Below are 17,389 nucleotides of genomic sequence, written 5' to 3' on the forward strand. Positions count from 1 at the left end.
ATGTCCGGTGAGTGTGTAGGCCATGGAAGAACTGGGACATTTTAAGCTTCCAGGAATTGTGTACAGATCCTTGCGACATGGGGCTGTGCATTATCATGCTGAAACATGAGGTGATGGCGGCGTATGAATGGCACGACAATGGGCCTCAGGATCTCATCACGGTATCTCTGTGCATTCAAATTGCCATCGATAAAATGCAATTGTGTTTGTTGTCCATAGCTTATGCTTGCCCATACCATAACCCCACCACTACCATGGGGCAGTCTGTTCACAAATTTGAAATCAGCAAACTGCTCACCCACACGACACTCTACATGCTGTCTGCCATCTGCCCGGTACAGTTGAAACCGGGATTAATCCGTGAAGAGCACACTTCTCCAGCGTGCCAGTGGCCATCGAAGGTGAGCAGTTGCCCACGGAAGTCGGTTACGACGCCAAACTGCAGTCAGGTCACGACCCTGGTGAGGACGACGAGCACGCAGATGAGCTTTTCTGAGACTGTTTCTGAGAGTTTGTGCAGAAATTCTATGTTTGTGCAAACCCACAGTTTCATCAGATGTCCAGGTGGCTGGTCTCAGACAATCCTGCAGGTGAAGAAGCCGGATGTGGAGCTCCTGGGCTGGCATGGTTACACGTGGTCTGCGGTTGTGAGCCCAGTTGGACGTTCTGCCAAATTCTCTAAAACGACATTGGAGGTGGCTTATGGCAGTGAAATAAACATTCAATTATCTGGCAACAGCTCTGGTGGACATTCCTGCAGTCAGCATGCCAATTGCACAATCCCTAAAAACTTGAGACATCTGTGGCATTGTGTTGTGTGAAAAGACTGCACATTTTAGAATGGCCTTTTATTGTCCCCAGCACAAGGTACACCTGTGTAATGACCATGCTGTTTAATCAGCTTCTTGATATGCCACACCTGTCAGGTGGATTGATTATCTTGGCAAAGAAGAAATGCTCACTAACATGGATGTAAACAAATTTGTGCACAAAAGTTGAGAGAAATAAGCTTTTTATGCGTATTGAAAAATTCTGGGATCTTTCATTTCAGCTCATGAAACATGGGACCAACACTTTACATGTTGCGTTTATATTTTTGTTCAGTATAGATCACCTATGTACTGGTCTTGAGGAGAATAATAAAAAACTGTCGGGGGAGGTTCTCTTCTGCACTGTTCAACCAATCCAGTAAATGTGGAGGAGGAGTTAAGATGGAGTGTCGCCACAGATGTATAAATGTGAAGCATCCGCTTGGCGTTTCCACTCACTACCTATGGTGAAGAGAGGAAGACCAGTGGCCATTATGGAATGGCACGTCGAAGTTGAACAGCAAAGGAGCTGATTGGCTGACACTGCCATTCCAAAATGGCTGTGGTGGCTACTGCTAGGTATATTTTCCGACCCATATTTCGCGCCGGCTCCACGCTGTCTTAATGTAACCATGATTGCGTTCCAACCCCAGTGCAGCTCAGTGTAAACAAGCGTAACAGTAGAGTCGGTATCTTCTGGCAAGGCCAGTGGTTTCCATCTGTGGCGAAGTTTTCCCTAAATCAATGCTTATGACAAATCCAGCTCCAGAACCAGCCATAGATTAAGCTGGCTAATCTTTGGAATATGGTGTAGTAAAAAAACCCCAGCAACAACAGATAACATTAGCAAGATACCTAGCTCATTAAGGTTAGTGCTAGCTAGCTCCACTGACAGCTGTCAAAATAAAATGAAATGACATTTTATTTGTCACATACACATGTTTAGCAGATGTTATTGCATGACTGTAAGTCGCTTTGGATAAAAGCGTCTGCTAAATGGCATATTATTATTATTATTATTATTATTGCAGGTGTAGCGAAATGATTGTGTTATGGCTCCAACAGTGCAGTATATCTAACAATTCACAACAATACACACAACCTAAAAGTAAAATAATGGAATTAAGGAATATATAAATATTACAAATATTAGGATGAGCAATGCCTGAGTGGCATAGACTAAAATACAGTAGAATATAATACAGTATATACATATGAGATGAGTAAAGCAAAAATATGTAAACATTATTAGAGTGACTAGTGTTCCATTACTAAAGTGGCCAGTGATTTCAAGTCTATGTCAATGGGGCAGCCTCTAAGGTGCATGGTTACATAACCGGTGGAAGCTGCCTAGTGATGGCTTTTTAACAGTCTGATGGCCTTGAGATAGAAGATGTTTTTCAGACTCTCGGTCCCAGCTTTGATGCACCTGTACTGACCTCGCCTTCTGGATGATAGCGGGGTGAACAGGCAGTGGCTCGGGTGGTTGTTGTCCTTGCTGATCTTTTTGGCCTTCCTGTGTATTTGATGTTTATCAACTACATGTGGAAATTCCCACAGTTTAGCCATGACCACTTCCTGCTCCTTGCACAGTGGAGACAAGGAGCCGTATCTGTGGACGGTCTCCGACCGTTCTTTATGCCGCATTCAAAACAACTGGGAACTGGAAAAAAAACTAACTCAGACTGGGAACATCTTTTTAACGGTCATCCAACTCGGAATTCCAAGTCGGGAACTCTGGCCTCTTTCTAAAGCTCAAACTTTCCGACCTGAAGATCACTGACGTCATGAATTGACCAAATTTTTTCTGAGTTAAATTAATGACGTCAGTGATCGGTAGGAACGTCGGAGCTCTAGAAAGAGGCCCGAGTTTTCCGGTCGGAGCTCGCTTTTTGCGAGTTCCCAGTTGTTGTGAATGCGGCATTATACCTCAGCGTATTCGACTGCATAAGGAGAAAATGCGATCAAACTCCGGAAACGGAAATGTTAGCAAAATGAATTCTGATTTTTTTTAACAGCTAAACATTTTATATTTGTGACCCGGCCGTTGAAGAATATATAGGTTGTTTTGCTGACTGATACCTGTAACAGTAAGTGGGAAATGTTTGAATACAGCTGCTTGTCGTTTTGTTACGACAGTGGATTGTGTTGATTTCAATTACTGTAGGTGGCACTGGGCGAAAAATCAGCAAATAAAATATCGATGATCTGTTCTCAATCGTGTAAAAATGTTCTGTAAAACAGGTGAGTTAACTAAAGTGAGAGAAATTACGTTAAACGTTCAATCGCTAATAATGTAGGCGAAGGGAATGTCAATGAAAACATCATCATGCACTGACATTTGGGTTGCTTATTCCAGTATGCATGATTATTGCACGATGCAATGCCATTGCGTGTCCTTTTGTTGGACGATTGATTGCCTTTGTGCATATCTAATATCTGGCATTGTAAATCTGACAGACAGTCCGCAACAGTTATACATTTGTCCACCCTACCCCGTTTATTGCAAATTGATTACACATGCTTTGTCTGACTGCAGCCGGTTTCTTCTTCCTATTCCCCACCTTGATTTTTAATTATCAACATTTCTACTGGGTAATTGGAACTATTATTGGACCAATTTCACTGTGACTGTAATTCCATCTATTAGAAACGGGTCTTATTTCTAGTATGGAATATTAACTAAGAAAAAGTACAATAGGCTAGCCTATTGTAGCCAGTGATTCTAGCTGACTAAACTCAACTGCATGGTGAAGGAGGAAGTCGTTCTAGACCAGTACCCGACGGTCAAGGTCCAGTTGTGGATTCATCACGTGCAGCTGTGGAAACAGTAGCGCGCTGACAGTTACTCTCTTGTGATCTATGTGAACATAACTGGTACCATAGAACCGTATTCGAGCAGCTGGCCAATTACGCAAGCCTTTAGTTCTGGTTAATAAAGATTAGCTGACAGTCAGAAGTTCTATGAACCAGAGGCAGGAGGATCAGGCCAGGGTGAGTGCTGGGCAGGATATTTGGTTCGTTAAATTGTCTCCTTTTCTTTACCACAAGCAGTTGAAGGTACTGGATAGGTTTTCAATGTGATCATGGAGAGGACACAAGAAGAGTTACTTAACACTATTGAGATGCACAATGTGAATATCCCAACGGCTGTGGCATCTGTCTTCTGCCCTGTCTTTCAGGTACACATGGCAGTGGCAGGTAAAAATGACTTTGCAGTTCTCAACACCGGGCGGAAAATGCCTCTCCTCGGGCTAGGAACATGGAAGAGCGAACCTGGCAAGGTAGGTGCCTCACACGTGATTGATTGACCATTAATCTTTTGGATGAAATATTTATCCCAACTAATTTAGTGTAGTATCATTATGGGCTTGCTGATGGGGTCTTTAACAATGGTTGTCTTCTTGGGTTGTGCTGTATTCCAGGTGAAACAGGCAGTGGTGTGGGCCTTGCAGGCTGGCTACCGTCACATCGACTGTGCTGCCATCTATGGCAACGAGGTGGAGATCGGAGAGGCTCTACAGGAGACGCTTGGCCCTGACAAAGTAAGCCAACACCAATAAACATGATAGCTCTGGTCCAGGGCGTTACATGCGGCTTAAGTCGTCTTCTTCTTCTTCTTCTTCTTCTTCAATGGTTGTTGAAGAAGGCTCAAGCAAACACTTAACGCCCTGGCCCAGAGTTAGGAGAATGGTATCTAAGGCTTATCAATGTAGATACCATAGACATCATCGGCAGATACTGAGAAGGACAGAGATGTGCTAGTCCAAGGCGGCCGCTGATTGGCTGAATACCCGAGGCGCGAGGTGGTTGGAGTTGTCAACAAAGCAGCATGACAGAAATATGATGCCAAGTTTTTGAACTACCGGTAGTTTCTTTGAGAATATATATATAAAGCGATGTGTGCATTTGAACAACAGGATAAATACACCTATTTTACATTTGCATGTCAAAAACTGAATGACCACTGCAGCACATGCTGCCACTGTTTTGAACAGATTAGATTATACTATTTAGAACGAGCAGTATTCAGACCCCGGAAAGTATTCAGACCCCTTGACTTTTTCTACATTTTGTTACGTTACAGCCTTATGGGCTCCCGAGTGGCGCAGTGGTCTAAGGCACTGCATCTCAGTGCTTGAGGCGTCACTACAGACCCCCTGGTTCGATTCCAGGCTGTATAACAACCGGCCGTGATCGGGAGTCCCATAGGGCGGCGCACAATTGGCCCAGCGTCGTCCGGGTTTGGCTGGTGTAGGCCGTCATTGTAAATAAGAATTTGTTCTTAACTGACTTGCCTAGTTAAATAAAGGTAAAATACATTTCAAAATTTTTAAAAATCCTGAAATTGATTAAATTGATTTTTTTCCTCATCAATCTACACACAATACCCCATTATGACAAAGCAAACACAGGTTTTTAGAAATGTTTGCACATTTATTAAAAGTAAAAAACTGAAATCACATTTACATATGTATTCAGACCCTTTACTCAGTACTTTGTTGAAGCACCTTTCGCAGTGATTACAGCCTCGAGTCTTCTTGGGCATGACGCTACAAGCTTGGCACACCTGTATTTGAGGAGTTTCTCCCATTCTTCTCTGCAGATCCTCTCAAGCTCTGTCAGGTTGGATGAGGAGCGTCGCTGCACAGCTATTGTCAGGTCTCTCCAGAGATTTTCGATCGGGTTCAAGTCCGGGCTCTGGCTGGGCCACACAAGGACATTCAGAGACTTGTACCGAAGCCACTCCTGCGTTGTCTTGGTTGTGTCTTGGTTGTGTGCTTACGGTCATTGTCCAGTTGGAAGGTGAACCTTCGACCCCAGTCTGAGGTCCTGAGCGCTCTGGAGCAGGTTTTCATCAAGGATCTCTCTGTACTTTGCTCCGTTCATCTTTCCCTCGATCATGACTAGTCTCCCAGTCCCTGCCGCTGAAAAACATCCCCACAGCATGATGCTGCCACCACCATGCTTCAGGGATGGTGCCAGGTTTCCTCCAGATGTGACACTTGGCATTCTGGCTAGTGTTCAATCTTGGTTTCATCAGACCAGAGAATCTTATTTCTCATGGTCTGAGAGTCTTTCGATTCCTTTTTGGTAAACTCCAAGCGGGCTGTCATGTGCATTTTACTGAGGAGTGGCTTCCGTCTGGCCACTCTACCATAAAGGCCTGATTGGTGGAGTGCTGCAGAGATTGTTGTCCTTCTGGAAGGTTCTCCCATCTCCACAGAGGAACTCTGGGGCTCTGTCAGAAGGACCATCGGGTTCTTGGTCACCTCCCTTACCAAGGCCCTTCTCCCCCGATTGCTCAGTTTGACCAGGCGGCCAGCTCCAGGAAGAGTCTTGGTGGTTCCAAACTTCTTCCATTTTAAGAATGATGGAAGCCACTCTGTTCTTGGGGACCTTCAATGCTGCAGACATTTTTTGGTACCCTTCCCCATTTCTGTGCCTCGACACAATCCTGTCTGAGGTCTACGGACAATTCCTTCGACCTCGTGGCTTGGTTTTTGGTCTGACATACACTGTCAACTGTGGGACCTTATACAGACAGGTGTGTGCCTTTCCAAATCATGTCCAATCAATTGAATTTACCACAGGTGGACTCTAATCAAGTTGTAGAAACATCTGAAGGATGGTCAATGGAAACAGGATGCACTTGAGCTCAATTTCGAGTCTCATAGCAAAGGATCTGATTACTTAGGTAAATAAAGTATTTCTGTTTAGAATTTTTAATAAATTTGCAAAAATGTCTGAACTGTTTTTGCTTTATCATTATGGGGTTTTGTGTGTACAGTGGGGGGAAAAAAGTATTGTCAGCCACCAATTGTGCAAGTTCTCCCACTTAAAAAGATGAGAGAGGCATGTAATTTTCATCATAGGTACACGTCAACAATGACAGACAAAATGAGAAAAAAAAATCCAGAAAATCACATTGTAGGATTTTTAATGAATTTATTAGCAAATTATGGTGGAAAATAAGTATTTGGTCAATAACAAAAGTTTCTCAATACTTTGTTATATACCCTTTGTTGGCAATGACACAGGTCAAACGTTTTCTTTAAGTCTTCACAAGGTTTTCACACACTGTTGCTGGTATTTTGGCCCATTCCTCCATGCAGATCTCCTCTAGAGCAGTGATGTTTTGGGGCTGTCGCTGGGCAACACAGACTTTCAACTCCCTCCAAAGATTTTCTATGGGGTTGAGATCTGGAGACTGGCTAGGCCACTCCAGGACCTTGAAATGGTTCTTACGAAGCCACTCCTTCGTTGCCCGGGCGGTGTGTTTGGGATCATTGTCATGCTGAAAGACCCAGCCACGTTTCATCTTCAATGCCCTTGCTGATGGAAGGAGGTTTTCACTCAAAATCTCACGATACATGGCCCCATTCATTCTTTCCTTTACACAGATCAGTTGTCCTGGTCCCTTTGCAGAAAAACAGCCCCAAAGCATGATGTTTCCACCCCCATGCTTCACAGTAGGTATGGTGTTCTTTGGATGCAACTCAGCATTCTTTGTCCTCCAAACACGACGAGTTGAGTTTTTACCAAAAAGTTCTATTTTGGTTTCATCTGACCATATGACATTCTCCCAATCCTCTTCTGGATCATCCAAATGCACTGTAGCAAACTTCAGACGGGCCTGGACATGTACTGGCTTAAGCAAGGGGACACGTCTGGCACTGCAGGATTTGAGTCCCTGGCGGCGTAGTGTGTTACTGATGGTAGGCTTTGTTACTTTGGTCCCAGCTCTCTGCAGGTCATTCACTAGGTCCCCCCGTGTGGTTCTGGGATTTTTGCTCACCGTTCTTGTGATCATTTTGACCCCACGGGGTGAGATCTTGCGTGGAGCCCCAGATCGAGGGAGATTATCAGTGTTCTTGTATGTCTTCCATTTCCTAATAATTGCTCCCACAGTTGATTTCTTCAAACCAAGCTGCTTACCTATTGCAGATTCAGTCTTCCCAGCCTGGTGCAGGTCTACAATTTTGTTTCTGGTGTCCTTTGACAGCTCTTTGGTCTTGGCCATAGTGGAGTTTGGAGTGTGACTGTTTGAGGTTGTGGACAGGTGTCTTTTATACTGATAACAAGTTCAAACAGGTGCCATTAATACAGGTAACGAGTGGAGGACAGAGGAGCCTCTTAAAGAAGAAGTTACAGGTCTGTGAGAGCCAGAAATCTTGCTTGTTTGTAGGTGACCAAATACTTATTTTCCACCATAATTTGCAAATAAATTCATAGAACATCCTACAATGTGATTTTCTGGATTTTTTTTTCTCATTTTGTCTGTCATAGTTGACGTGTACCTATGATGAAAATTACAGGCCTCTCTCATCCTTTTAAGTGGGAGAACTTGCACAATTGGTGGCTGACTAAATACTTTTTTTCCCCACTGTGTGTGTGTGTATGTATGTGTGTGTGTATATATATATATATATATATATATATATCAGTACCAGTCAAAAGTTTGGACACACTTACTCATTCAAGGGTTTTTCATTATTTTTACTATTTTCTACATTGTAGAATAATAGTGAAGACATCCAAAACTATGAAATGACACATGGAATCATGTAGTAACCAACAAAATGTTAAACAAATCGAAATATATTTTATATTTGAGATTCTTCAAATAGCCACCCTTTGCCTTTGACAGCTTTGCATTCTCTCAACCAGCTTCACCTGGAATGCTTTTCCAACAGTCTTGAAGGAGTTCCCACATATGCTGAGCACTTGTTTGCTGCTTTTCCTTCACTCTGCCGTCCGACTCATTCCAAACCACCTCAATTGGGTTGAGGTCGGGGGATTGTGGAGGCCAGATCATCTGATGCAGCACTCCATCGCTCTCCTTCTTGGTAAAATAGCCCTTACACAGCCTGGAGGTGTGTTGGGTCATTGTCCTGTTGAAAACAAATTATAGTGGGACTAAGCCCAAACCAGATGGGATGGCGTATCAATGCAGAATGCTGTGGTAGCCATGCTGGTTAAGTGTGCCTTGAATTCTAAATAAATCACAGACAGTGTCACCAGCAAAGCACCCCCACACCATAACACCACCTCCTCCATGCTTTACGGTGGGAACTACACATGCGGAGATCATCCGTTCACCCACACCGCGTCTCACAAAGACACGGTGGTTGCAACCAAAAATCTCCAATTAGGACTCCAGACCAAAGGACAAATTTCCACTGGTCTAATGTCTATTGCTCGTGTTTCTTGGCCCAAGCAGGTCTCTTCTTCTTATTGGTGTCCTTTAGTAGGGGTTTATTTGCAGCAATTCGACCATGAAGGCCTGATTCACACAGTCTCCTCTGAACAGTTGATGTTGAGATGTGTCTGTTACTTGAACTCTGCAAAGCATTTATTTGGGCTGCAATTTCTGAGGCTGGTAACTCTGATGAACTTATCCTAACTCTGGGTCTTCCATTCCTGTGGCAGGCCTCATGAGAGCCAGTTTCATCATAGCGCTTGATGGTTTTTGCGACTGCACTTGAAGAAACGTTCAAAGTTCTTGAAATGTTCCGTATTGACTGACCTGCATGTCTTAAAGTAATTATGGATTGTCGTTTCTCCTTGCTTATTTGAGCTGTTCTTGGCATAATATGGACTTGGTCTTTTACCAAATAGGGATATCTTCTGTATACCACCCCTACCTTGTCACAACACAACTGATTGGCTGAAACGCATTAAGAAGGAAAGAAATTCCACAAATTAACTTTTAAGAAGGCACACCTGTTAACTGAAATGCATTCCAGGTGACTACCTCATGAAGCTGGTTGAGAGAATTCCAATAGTGTGCAAAGCTGTCATCAAGGCAAAGGGTGGCTATTTGAAATAAAATGTATTTTGATTTGTTTAACACTTTTTTGGTTACTACATGATTTCATGTGTTATTTCATACTTTTGATGTCTTCACTATTATTCTACAATGTAAAAATAAAGAAAAACCCTTGAATGAGTAGGTGTGTCCAAACTTTTGACTGGTAGTGTATATATAGATAGATAGATACAGTTGAGATCGGAAGTTTACATACACTTAGGTTGGAGTCATTAAAACTCATTTTTCAGCCACTCCACAAACTTCTTGTTAACAAACTATAGTTTTGGCAAGTCGGTTAGGACATCTACTTTGTGCATGACAAAAGTAATTTTTCCAACAAATGTTTACACAGTGAATTATAAGTGAAATAATCTGTCTATCACAATTCCAGTGGGTCAGAAGTTTACATACACTAAGTTGACTGTGCCTTTTAAACAGCTTGGAAAATTCCAGAAAATGATGTCATGGCTTTAGAAGCTTCTGATAGGCTAATTGACATCATTTGAGTCAATTGGAGGTGTACCTGTGGATGTATTTCAAGGCCTACCTTCAAACTCAGTGCCTCTTTGCTTGACATCATGGGAAAATCAAAAGAAATCAACAAAAAAAGTTTTTTGTAGACCTCCACAAGTCTGGTTCATCCTTGGGAGCAATTTCCAAACGCCTGAAGGTACCACGTTCGTCTGTACAAACAATAGTACACAAGTATAAACACCATGGGACCACGCAGCCGTCATACCGCTCAGGAAGGAGACGAACATACTTTGGTGCAAAAAGTGCAAATCAATCCCAGAACAACAGCAAAGGACCTTGTGAAGATGCTGGAGGAAACCGGTACAAAAGTATCTATATCCACAGTAAAACGAGTCCTATATCGACATAACCTGAAAGGCCGCTCAGCAAGGAAGAAGCCACTGCTCCAAAACCGCCATAAAAAAGCCAGACTATGGTTTGCAACTGCACATAGGGACAAAGATCGTACTTTTTGGAGAAATGTCCTCTTGTCTGATGAAACCAAAATAGAACTGTTTGGCCATAATGACTATCGTTATGTTTGGAGGAAAAAGGGGGTTGCTTGCAAGCAGAAGAACACCATCCCAACCGTGAAGCACGGGGGTGGCAGCATCATGCTGTCGGGGTGCTTTGCTGCAGGAGGGACTGGTGCACTTCACAAAATAGATGTCATCATGAGGAAGGAAAATTATGTGGATATATTGAAGCAACATCTCAAGACATCAGTCAGGAAGTTAAAGCTTGGTCGCAAATGGGTCTTCCAAATGGACAATGACCCCAAGCATACTTCCAAAGTTGTGGCAAAATGGCTTAAGGACAACAAAGTCAAGGTATTTGAGTGGCCATCACAAAGCCCTGACCTCAACCCTATAGAAAATGTGTGGGCAGAACTGAAAAGGCGTGTGCGAGCAAGGAGGCCTACAAACCTGACTCAGTTACACCAGCTCTGTCAGGAGGAATGGGCCAAAATTCACCCAACTTATTGTGGGAAGCTTGTGGAAGGCTACCCGAACCGTTTGACCCAAGTTAAACAATTTAAAGGCAATGCTACCAAATAATAATTGAGTGTATGTAAACTTCTGACCCACTGGGAATGTGATGAAATAAATAAATAAAAGCTGAAATGAATCATTCTCTCTACTAATATTCTGATATTTCACATTCTTAAAATAAAGTGGTGATCCTAACTGACCTAAGACAGGGAATTCTTACTAGGATTAAATGTCAGGAATTGTGAAAAACTGAGTTTAAATGTATTTGGCTAAGGTGTATGTAAACTTCCGACTTCAACTGTATGTGTATGTATATATATATTTGACTTGTGTCAGACATGTTATCCATTGTGCCACTAGCTCGCTGATGGGGTCAAGTAAAGGTGTGTGTGTGTGTTTCTTTGTTTACACCTGTCTCTGTATACAGGCCCTGAGGCGAGAGGATGTGTTTATCACCTCTAAGCTGTGGAACACACAGCATCACCCAGAGGATGTGGAGCCCGCTCTGCTGAAGACACTGAAGGAGCTGAGGCTGGAGTACCTGGATCTCTACCTCATCCACTGGCCCTATGCCTTCCAGTGAGTAGCTTCCATCATGGGTTCTGGAGAGGCATAATAACTAGCCTTAGTGAACATGATACAGCAAATAAATGTATAGAATTGCCAGACACTAGCAGAATTTCCTTTTAAATTAATTTCAATTTGGGTATTAAACTTGCTATAAGAATGTTTACAATGATCAATTCACATTAGTGTAACTGTATGGGCATCCTATACTGTTCAATGTTAACATTTTGCCCGTTCTTCCCCTTTCCCACAGACAAGGTGACGCTCCTTTCCCCAAGTCAGAGGACGGCACCCTGCTGTATGACAACATCGACTACAAGCTGACTTGGGCTGCCATGGAGAAGCTGGTGGGGAAGGGCATGATCAGGGCTATCGGCCTGTCCAACTTCAACAGCAGACAGATAGACGACGTGCTGTCTGTAGCCAACATCAAACCCACTGTGCTTCAGGTAAGGAGGAGATCTGTTGTGCTGACTGTGCGTACATTATACCTAGCTACCAGGATTTCCGTTATGAAAATGTGGCGCCGGTCGTTTGACCAGCAGCATTTTAATTTACCGGACAGTTGAGATATGTACCAGACCCATATACATTGGGTGTGTAACCTGATTAGGGTGTCCACCCACGGTGCACAGAATGACAGAAATTTCATTTATATTATGGTAATTCATCTTAACAGAAAATGCAAGTCGAGGATGCAATGAGGTGTGTCCTTACTGCACATTTTGAAGATAGTATAACTGTCCATATTTACTTTTCCTCAGCCAACAAGATGAGTAACGAACAGCAAAATCACTATCCTATGCTTAGGCGGAGCGCGACTTTCAAGTTTGGGGAAGCAAATGTTCACCATAAAAATGCACCTTTTGCAGACTTATGTAAGATCGCCTACTATTCGTGATGTGTAGATTGGATAATCATAATTTAGGCTAATAATATAACTCAATCACTTGCAAAAAGACCGTTCAATTCATGGCTGAGCGCGTATAGTGTAGAGGCCTGAGCTATATCGTACTTTTCTTCTTTGTTTGCATGGAAAAAACACATTTCATGCAATTTTACTACACTTTATATGACTGGAGACAGAATCTTTTTTAATACGACAAATTACAGGGTAGCCTACTCCGCCGACACTGACAAACAATCAATAAAAACGACGTCCATATAGGCCTACGAGAAGGGGAGACAGAAATAGAATATGACGTCCATCAAAACTGAAGGAGGATATGATTGTCCAAAAACAAACTTTTAAGTGGCACTGACCCAACAATGATAAAGAGTGAGTATGCGCAGTGCACACTCACCGGGGATTTGGCCGATGCTCTCCGCTGGTGTCATTAAGATAGGTTATAGGCCTACTGTTGTTCGCTCAATTAAGTTGAGAATTTTGATAACTAAAAGACAGAAGTATTTTCATTGTCTTCTTTTTGCAGCAATAGCCATTTCCTTTCCAAACTGTCTGGCTCCCGGACAATGAAGGAAAAATGGAAAACAAAAGAACATGAGAGAAATAGGCTACTGGTTTCAATTGCATATGGAAGTCTATATAGAATAATTGCCTCCACAGATATGGTAAGATTTTGCCTAGGCTACATTGAAGCAAGGTAAAACATGCCTCATAACATTTTGTAAAACATTCAGGTTTCCAACTATTTAAGTAGCTATATGTTTTCAAAATGCATACTGCCACCAGCTCATTGCAAAGTGGTGTGATGCGCTGATGAAGCCTGCCTTCCGTTGCCTATGCATTTGAATGGTGAATGGGAAGAACGCTTCAATTACCGGTTGAGAAATACAAATATTAGCTCTTTTTAATCGTGGCCCAAAAACTATTTTGTACACATGATTGCGTTTAGAATGGTTGCGCAATGATTGGGCTGACAGATGTTCTGCTTAAAGGCTCTGTATCTGTATGCTGTGCGTGTGATAAATAAGATACATAACGAATAAACACGAGACAATTTAATTCCACAAAATTATGCAAATTAACCCATAGACCGATAAGCATGACCGGTCAAATGTATTTCCATCAACTGGTATTCCCATCAATGAATAGGCTAAAAAGCATTATTTTATTGATTATTTATTTATTTATAAATTTTTTATTTATCGGCTTTTCTATTTTTTTAAATGCCAAAAGCCGGCTATTATCAGCTAACGGAAACCCTCCAAGCTGAAGATCAATTGAGAAACTATTTAAAAGGTTTACAAGCTAGCTAGGAGTCGAACCTAGAATGTTCTGATCCGTAGTCAGGTGCGTTATCCATTGCGCCACTTGCCCACTGAAAGGGGTGGTGTTTGTTTTTGGTCTCTTTGTCACTACCACAACCAGTCTTCTCACAGTCCATCTCTCCTCCAATATCCTTTGTATACAACCCTCCCGTCTCTGTCAGAAATACAGCAAGTGTTTGTTTGTTGACGGTTAAATATTAGAACATATTCACATTTACATTTTTAGTCATTTAGCAGACGCTCTTATCCAGAGCGACTTACTGTTAGTGAGTGCATACATTATTTTTTTATTTTTCATACTGGCCCCCCCGTAGGAATCGAACCCACAACCCTGGCGTTGCAAACGCCATGCTCTACCAACTGAGCTACATCCCTGCCGGCCATTCCCTCCCCTACCCTGGACCAATTGTGCGCCGCCCCATGGGTCTCCCGGTCCCGGCCGGCTACGACAGAGCCTGGATTCGAACCAGGATCTCTAGTGGCACAGCTAGCACTGCGATGCAGTGCCTTAGACCACTGCGCCACTCTGTTTTTGTTTAGTTTGGTTTGAGTTTTGCTAGCTGGGGGGGGGGTCTTGATATGTGGCATGTGCTGTGTGTACATTATTCCTCCTTACCTAAAGATCAGTTGGTAAAATATTGAAAAAGTTTCATCGCTAGCCAGGAGTCAAACCTAGAATCTTCTGATCCGTAGTCATCCATTGCTAGCCCGCTGACAGTTGTGGTTTATGTTTCTGTTTTTCAGGTGGAAAGTCATCCGTATCTGGCTCAGGTGGAGTTGCTGCGACACTGCCGGGACAGGGGCCTGGTGATGACAGCGTACAGTCCACTGGGGTCACCGGATCGGGCATGGAAGCATCCTGACGAGCCCGTCCTCCTGGACGAACCAGCCATCAACACCCTGGCCAGGAAGTACAACAAGTCCCCAGCACAAATCATCATTAGGTGAGTAATGTTATATAATGTTCTAGCCTAGTACTCTTTACTCAATGATAACCCAGCATCCCCATGTCATATCAAATGCCAGAAATAAAGACCCCAGTAATACATTGATTATCTATGGAATATAAACTGATATTATGCCATGAGCCTATCAGCAGGATAGTGATGCCCTGTGTTCCACAACTTAAGAGGTGATCAACACATCCTCTCGCGTCTGTACAGTGAAATGGGTGTAAAATAAATACACAAACAAAAACACACACCTTGCCTTGAGCCAATCAGCGGGCTAGTGGCACAATGGTTAACAATGCGTCTGACTACAGATCAGAAGATTCTAGACTTTTTTCAATAATATCCCAATTTCTCTTTAGGTAGGCAGGATAAATATACCAGTATGATATATCAAGACCTCCCGATTTTAGCACAATAATTCATAAAATAAATTCATAAAACACTCATATGGTCTAGTAATCAGATCTTGCTTTTCATGTAACCTATTTGGTCTCTCAAACCAAACCATGTACATCTTGTCTCTTTTCTAGATGGCAGACGCAGCGAGGAGTGGTGACGATCCCCAAAAGTGTGACAGAGTCTCGGATCAAAGAGAATATCCAGGTGGATTATTGTGTTATAGTATTCTGTTTGATGACGATCTATAATTGTAAATTGCTGCACAATTAAGTCTACTACTGCAAGAAACCAAAACTCTTACTACTACTATTCCTACCCATCATAACTGTTTTCATAAGTCCCATCGTGCAATCCTGTAATATGATTTATTTGACTACCGAGTGGACTCGTAATCTAAAATGTGTGTGTATCCTCAGGTGTTTGATTTTACCCTTGAAGCAGAAGAGATGAAGTGTATAACGGCATTGAACAAAGGCTGGCGCTACATTGTACCAACCATCACAGTGAGTGGTGTTAGAGCTCCCTCTACTGGTATATTTGTGTACAATGAATGTGAGACCAGAGAATGTCATTGGAATTCTATGGGTTATGTGATGGCCAGCTCACAATGGTTAAATGTTTCATAGAGAGCTAATACTATATCTGTTGTATGTAATCAGTTGAAGAAAGTAACCAAAATGCAGTGTCTCTGTTGATATTTCACTATAGCAGTTGTCATTGGGCTAGTGGCACAAGGGATTACGCATCTGACTACGGATCAGAAGATTCTATGTCAGACTCCTGGCTAGCTCGTGACTGTTTTCCAATTGTTGTTGCAGGTTGATGGGATGCCCGTCCCCAGGGATGCCGGACATCCACACTACCCCTTCATTGACCCCTACTGAGTAAATCCCCAAATTGCTGCCCGCTTTTGTGCCTTGGGAACCCCCTCCCCTTCCAAGGCTGTGTCCCAATTCGATGAAATGGCTTCCTTTCGTCACAATCCTGTGTGGACAACTGATTTGTCTTTTTTTAGGGGAAAGAAGGTTGGTAGAAAAAGTCCAGCTCCTGTCAGATCAGTTGTCATGGGGGTGTGGTGACAGGGAAAGAGTGCTTTATGAGAGTACTAGGACATAGCATCTGTGTACTTCGTAATAAAAATGTTTTGTTACTGCCCTTGTGAGTGATTTGTTATTTGATTTGCTGATTGGTAATTAAAATGCATCTTTACTTGAAGGGAAAACCAGTCTAAACAGTGTAAACACTAAACTGACCTGCTTTCTGACTCAGGCTGCACAAAAGCACTGACTTGAAATGTTTATGGAAATGCAGTGTTATAAATCATTATACAGCTGTGTTTTGTAATGTATTTAACCCATCGTTCACCATGCCCAGTACCTACAGTTGAAGTCGGAAGTTTACATACACCTTAGCCAAATACATTTAAACTCCGTTTTTTCACAATTCCTGACATTTAATCCTAGTAAAAAAATACCTGTCTTAGGTCAGTTAGGATCACCACTTTATTTTAAGAATGTGAAATGTCAGAATAATAGTAGAGAGTGATTTATTTCAGCTTTTATTTATTTCATCACGTTCCCACTGGGTCAGAAGTTTACATACACTCAATTAGTATTTGGTAACATTGCCTTTAAATTGTTTAACTTGGGTAAAACGTTTCAGGTAGCCATCCACAAGCTTCCCACAATAAGTTGGGTGAATTTTGGCCCATTCCTCCTGACAGAGCTGGTGTAACTGAGTCAGGTTTGTAGGCCTCCTTGCTCAAACACAAATGTTCTATAGGATTGAGGTCAGTGCTTTGTGATGGCCACTCCAATACCTTGACTTTGTTGTCCTTAAGCCATTTTGCTACAACTTTGGAAGTATGCTTGGGGTCATTGTCCATTTGGAAGACCCATTTGCGACCAAGCTTTAACTTCCTGACTGATGTCTTAATGTTGCTTCAATATATCCACATAGTTTTCCATTCCTCATGATGACATCTATTTTGTTTAGTGCACCAGTCCCTCCTGCAGCAAAGCACCCCCACAACATGATGCTGCCACCTCCGTGCTTCATGGTTGGGATGGTGTTCTTCGGCTTGCAAGCCCCCCTTTTTCCTCCAAACAT

At 42.6% G+C, this 17,389-nt stretch overlaps 1 protein-coding gene across 2 annotated transcripts; it reads left to right on the forward strand.

The window, feature by feature from the left end:
* The first annotated feature begins 2,734 nt into the window (after positions 1-2,734).
* LOC311148837 (aldo-keto reductase family 1 member A1-B) lies at positions 2,735-16,435 on the forward strand. 2 transcript variants are annotated; one of them, XM_084185833.1, is made up of 9 exons: positions 2,735-2,899; positions 3,992-4,093; positions 4,235-4,354; positions 11,557-11,708; positions 11,950-12,145; positions 14,673-14,872; positions 15,412-15,484; positions 15,697-15,783; positions 16,099-16,435. In XM_084185833.1, the coding sequence occupies exons 2-9, from the start codon at positions 3,998-4,000 to the stop codon at positions 16,162-16,164; spliced, it is 990 nt and encodes a 329-aa protein (XP_084041959.1). In that variant the 5' UTR covers positions 2,735-2,899; positions 3,992-3,997; the 3' UTR covers positions 16,165-16,435. The 2 variants fall into 2 exon arrangements, with proteins under 2 accessions (XP_084041959.1, XP_084041958.1); XM_084185832.1 differs by lacking the exon at positions 2,735-2,899 and adding an exon at positions 3,678-3,803.
* Positions 16,436-17,389: the final 954 nt, after the last annotated feature.

The sequence above is a fragment of the Coregonus lavaretus genome (assembly GCF_964263955.1).
Source record: "Coregonus lavaretus genome assembly, chromosome: 21".
Classification (NCBI taxonomy): Eukaryota; Metazoa; Chordata; class Actinopteri; order Salmoniformes; family Salmonidae; genus Coregonus; species Coregonus lavaretus.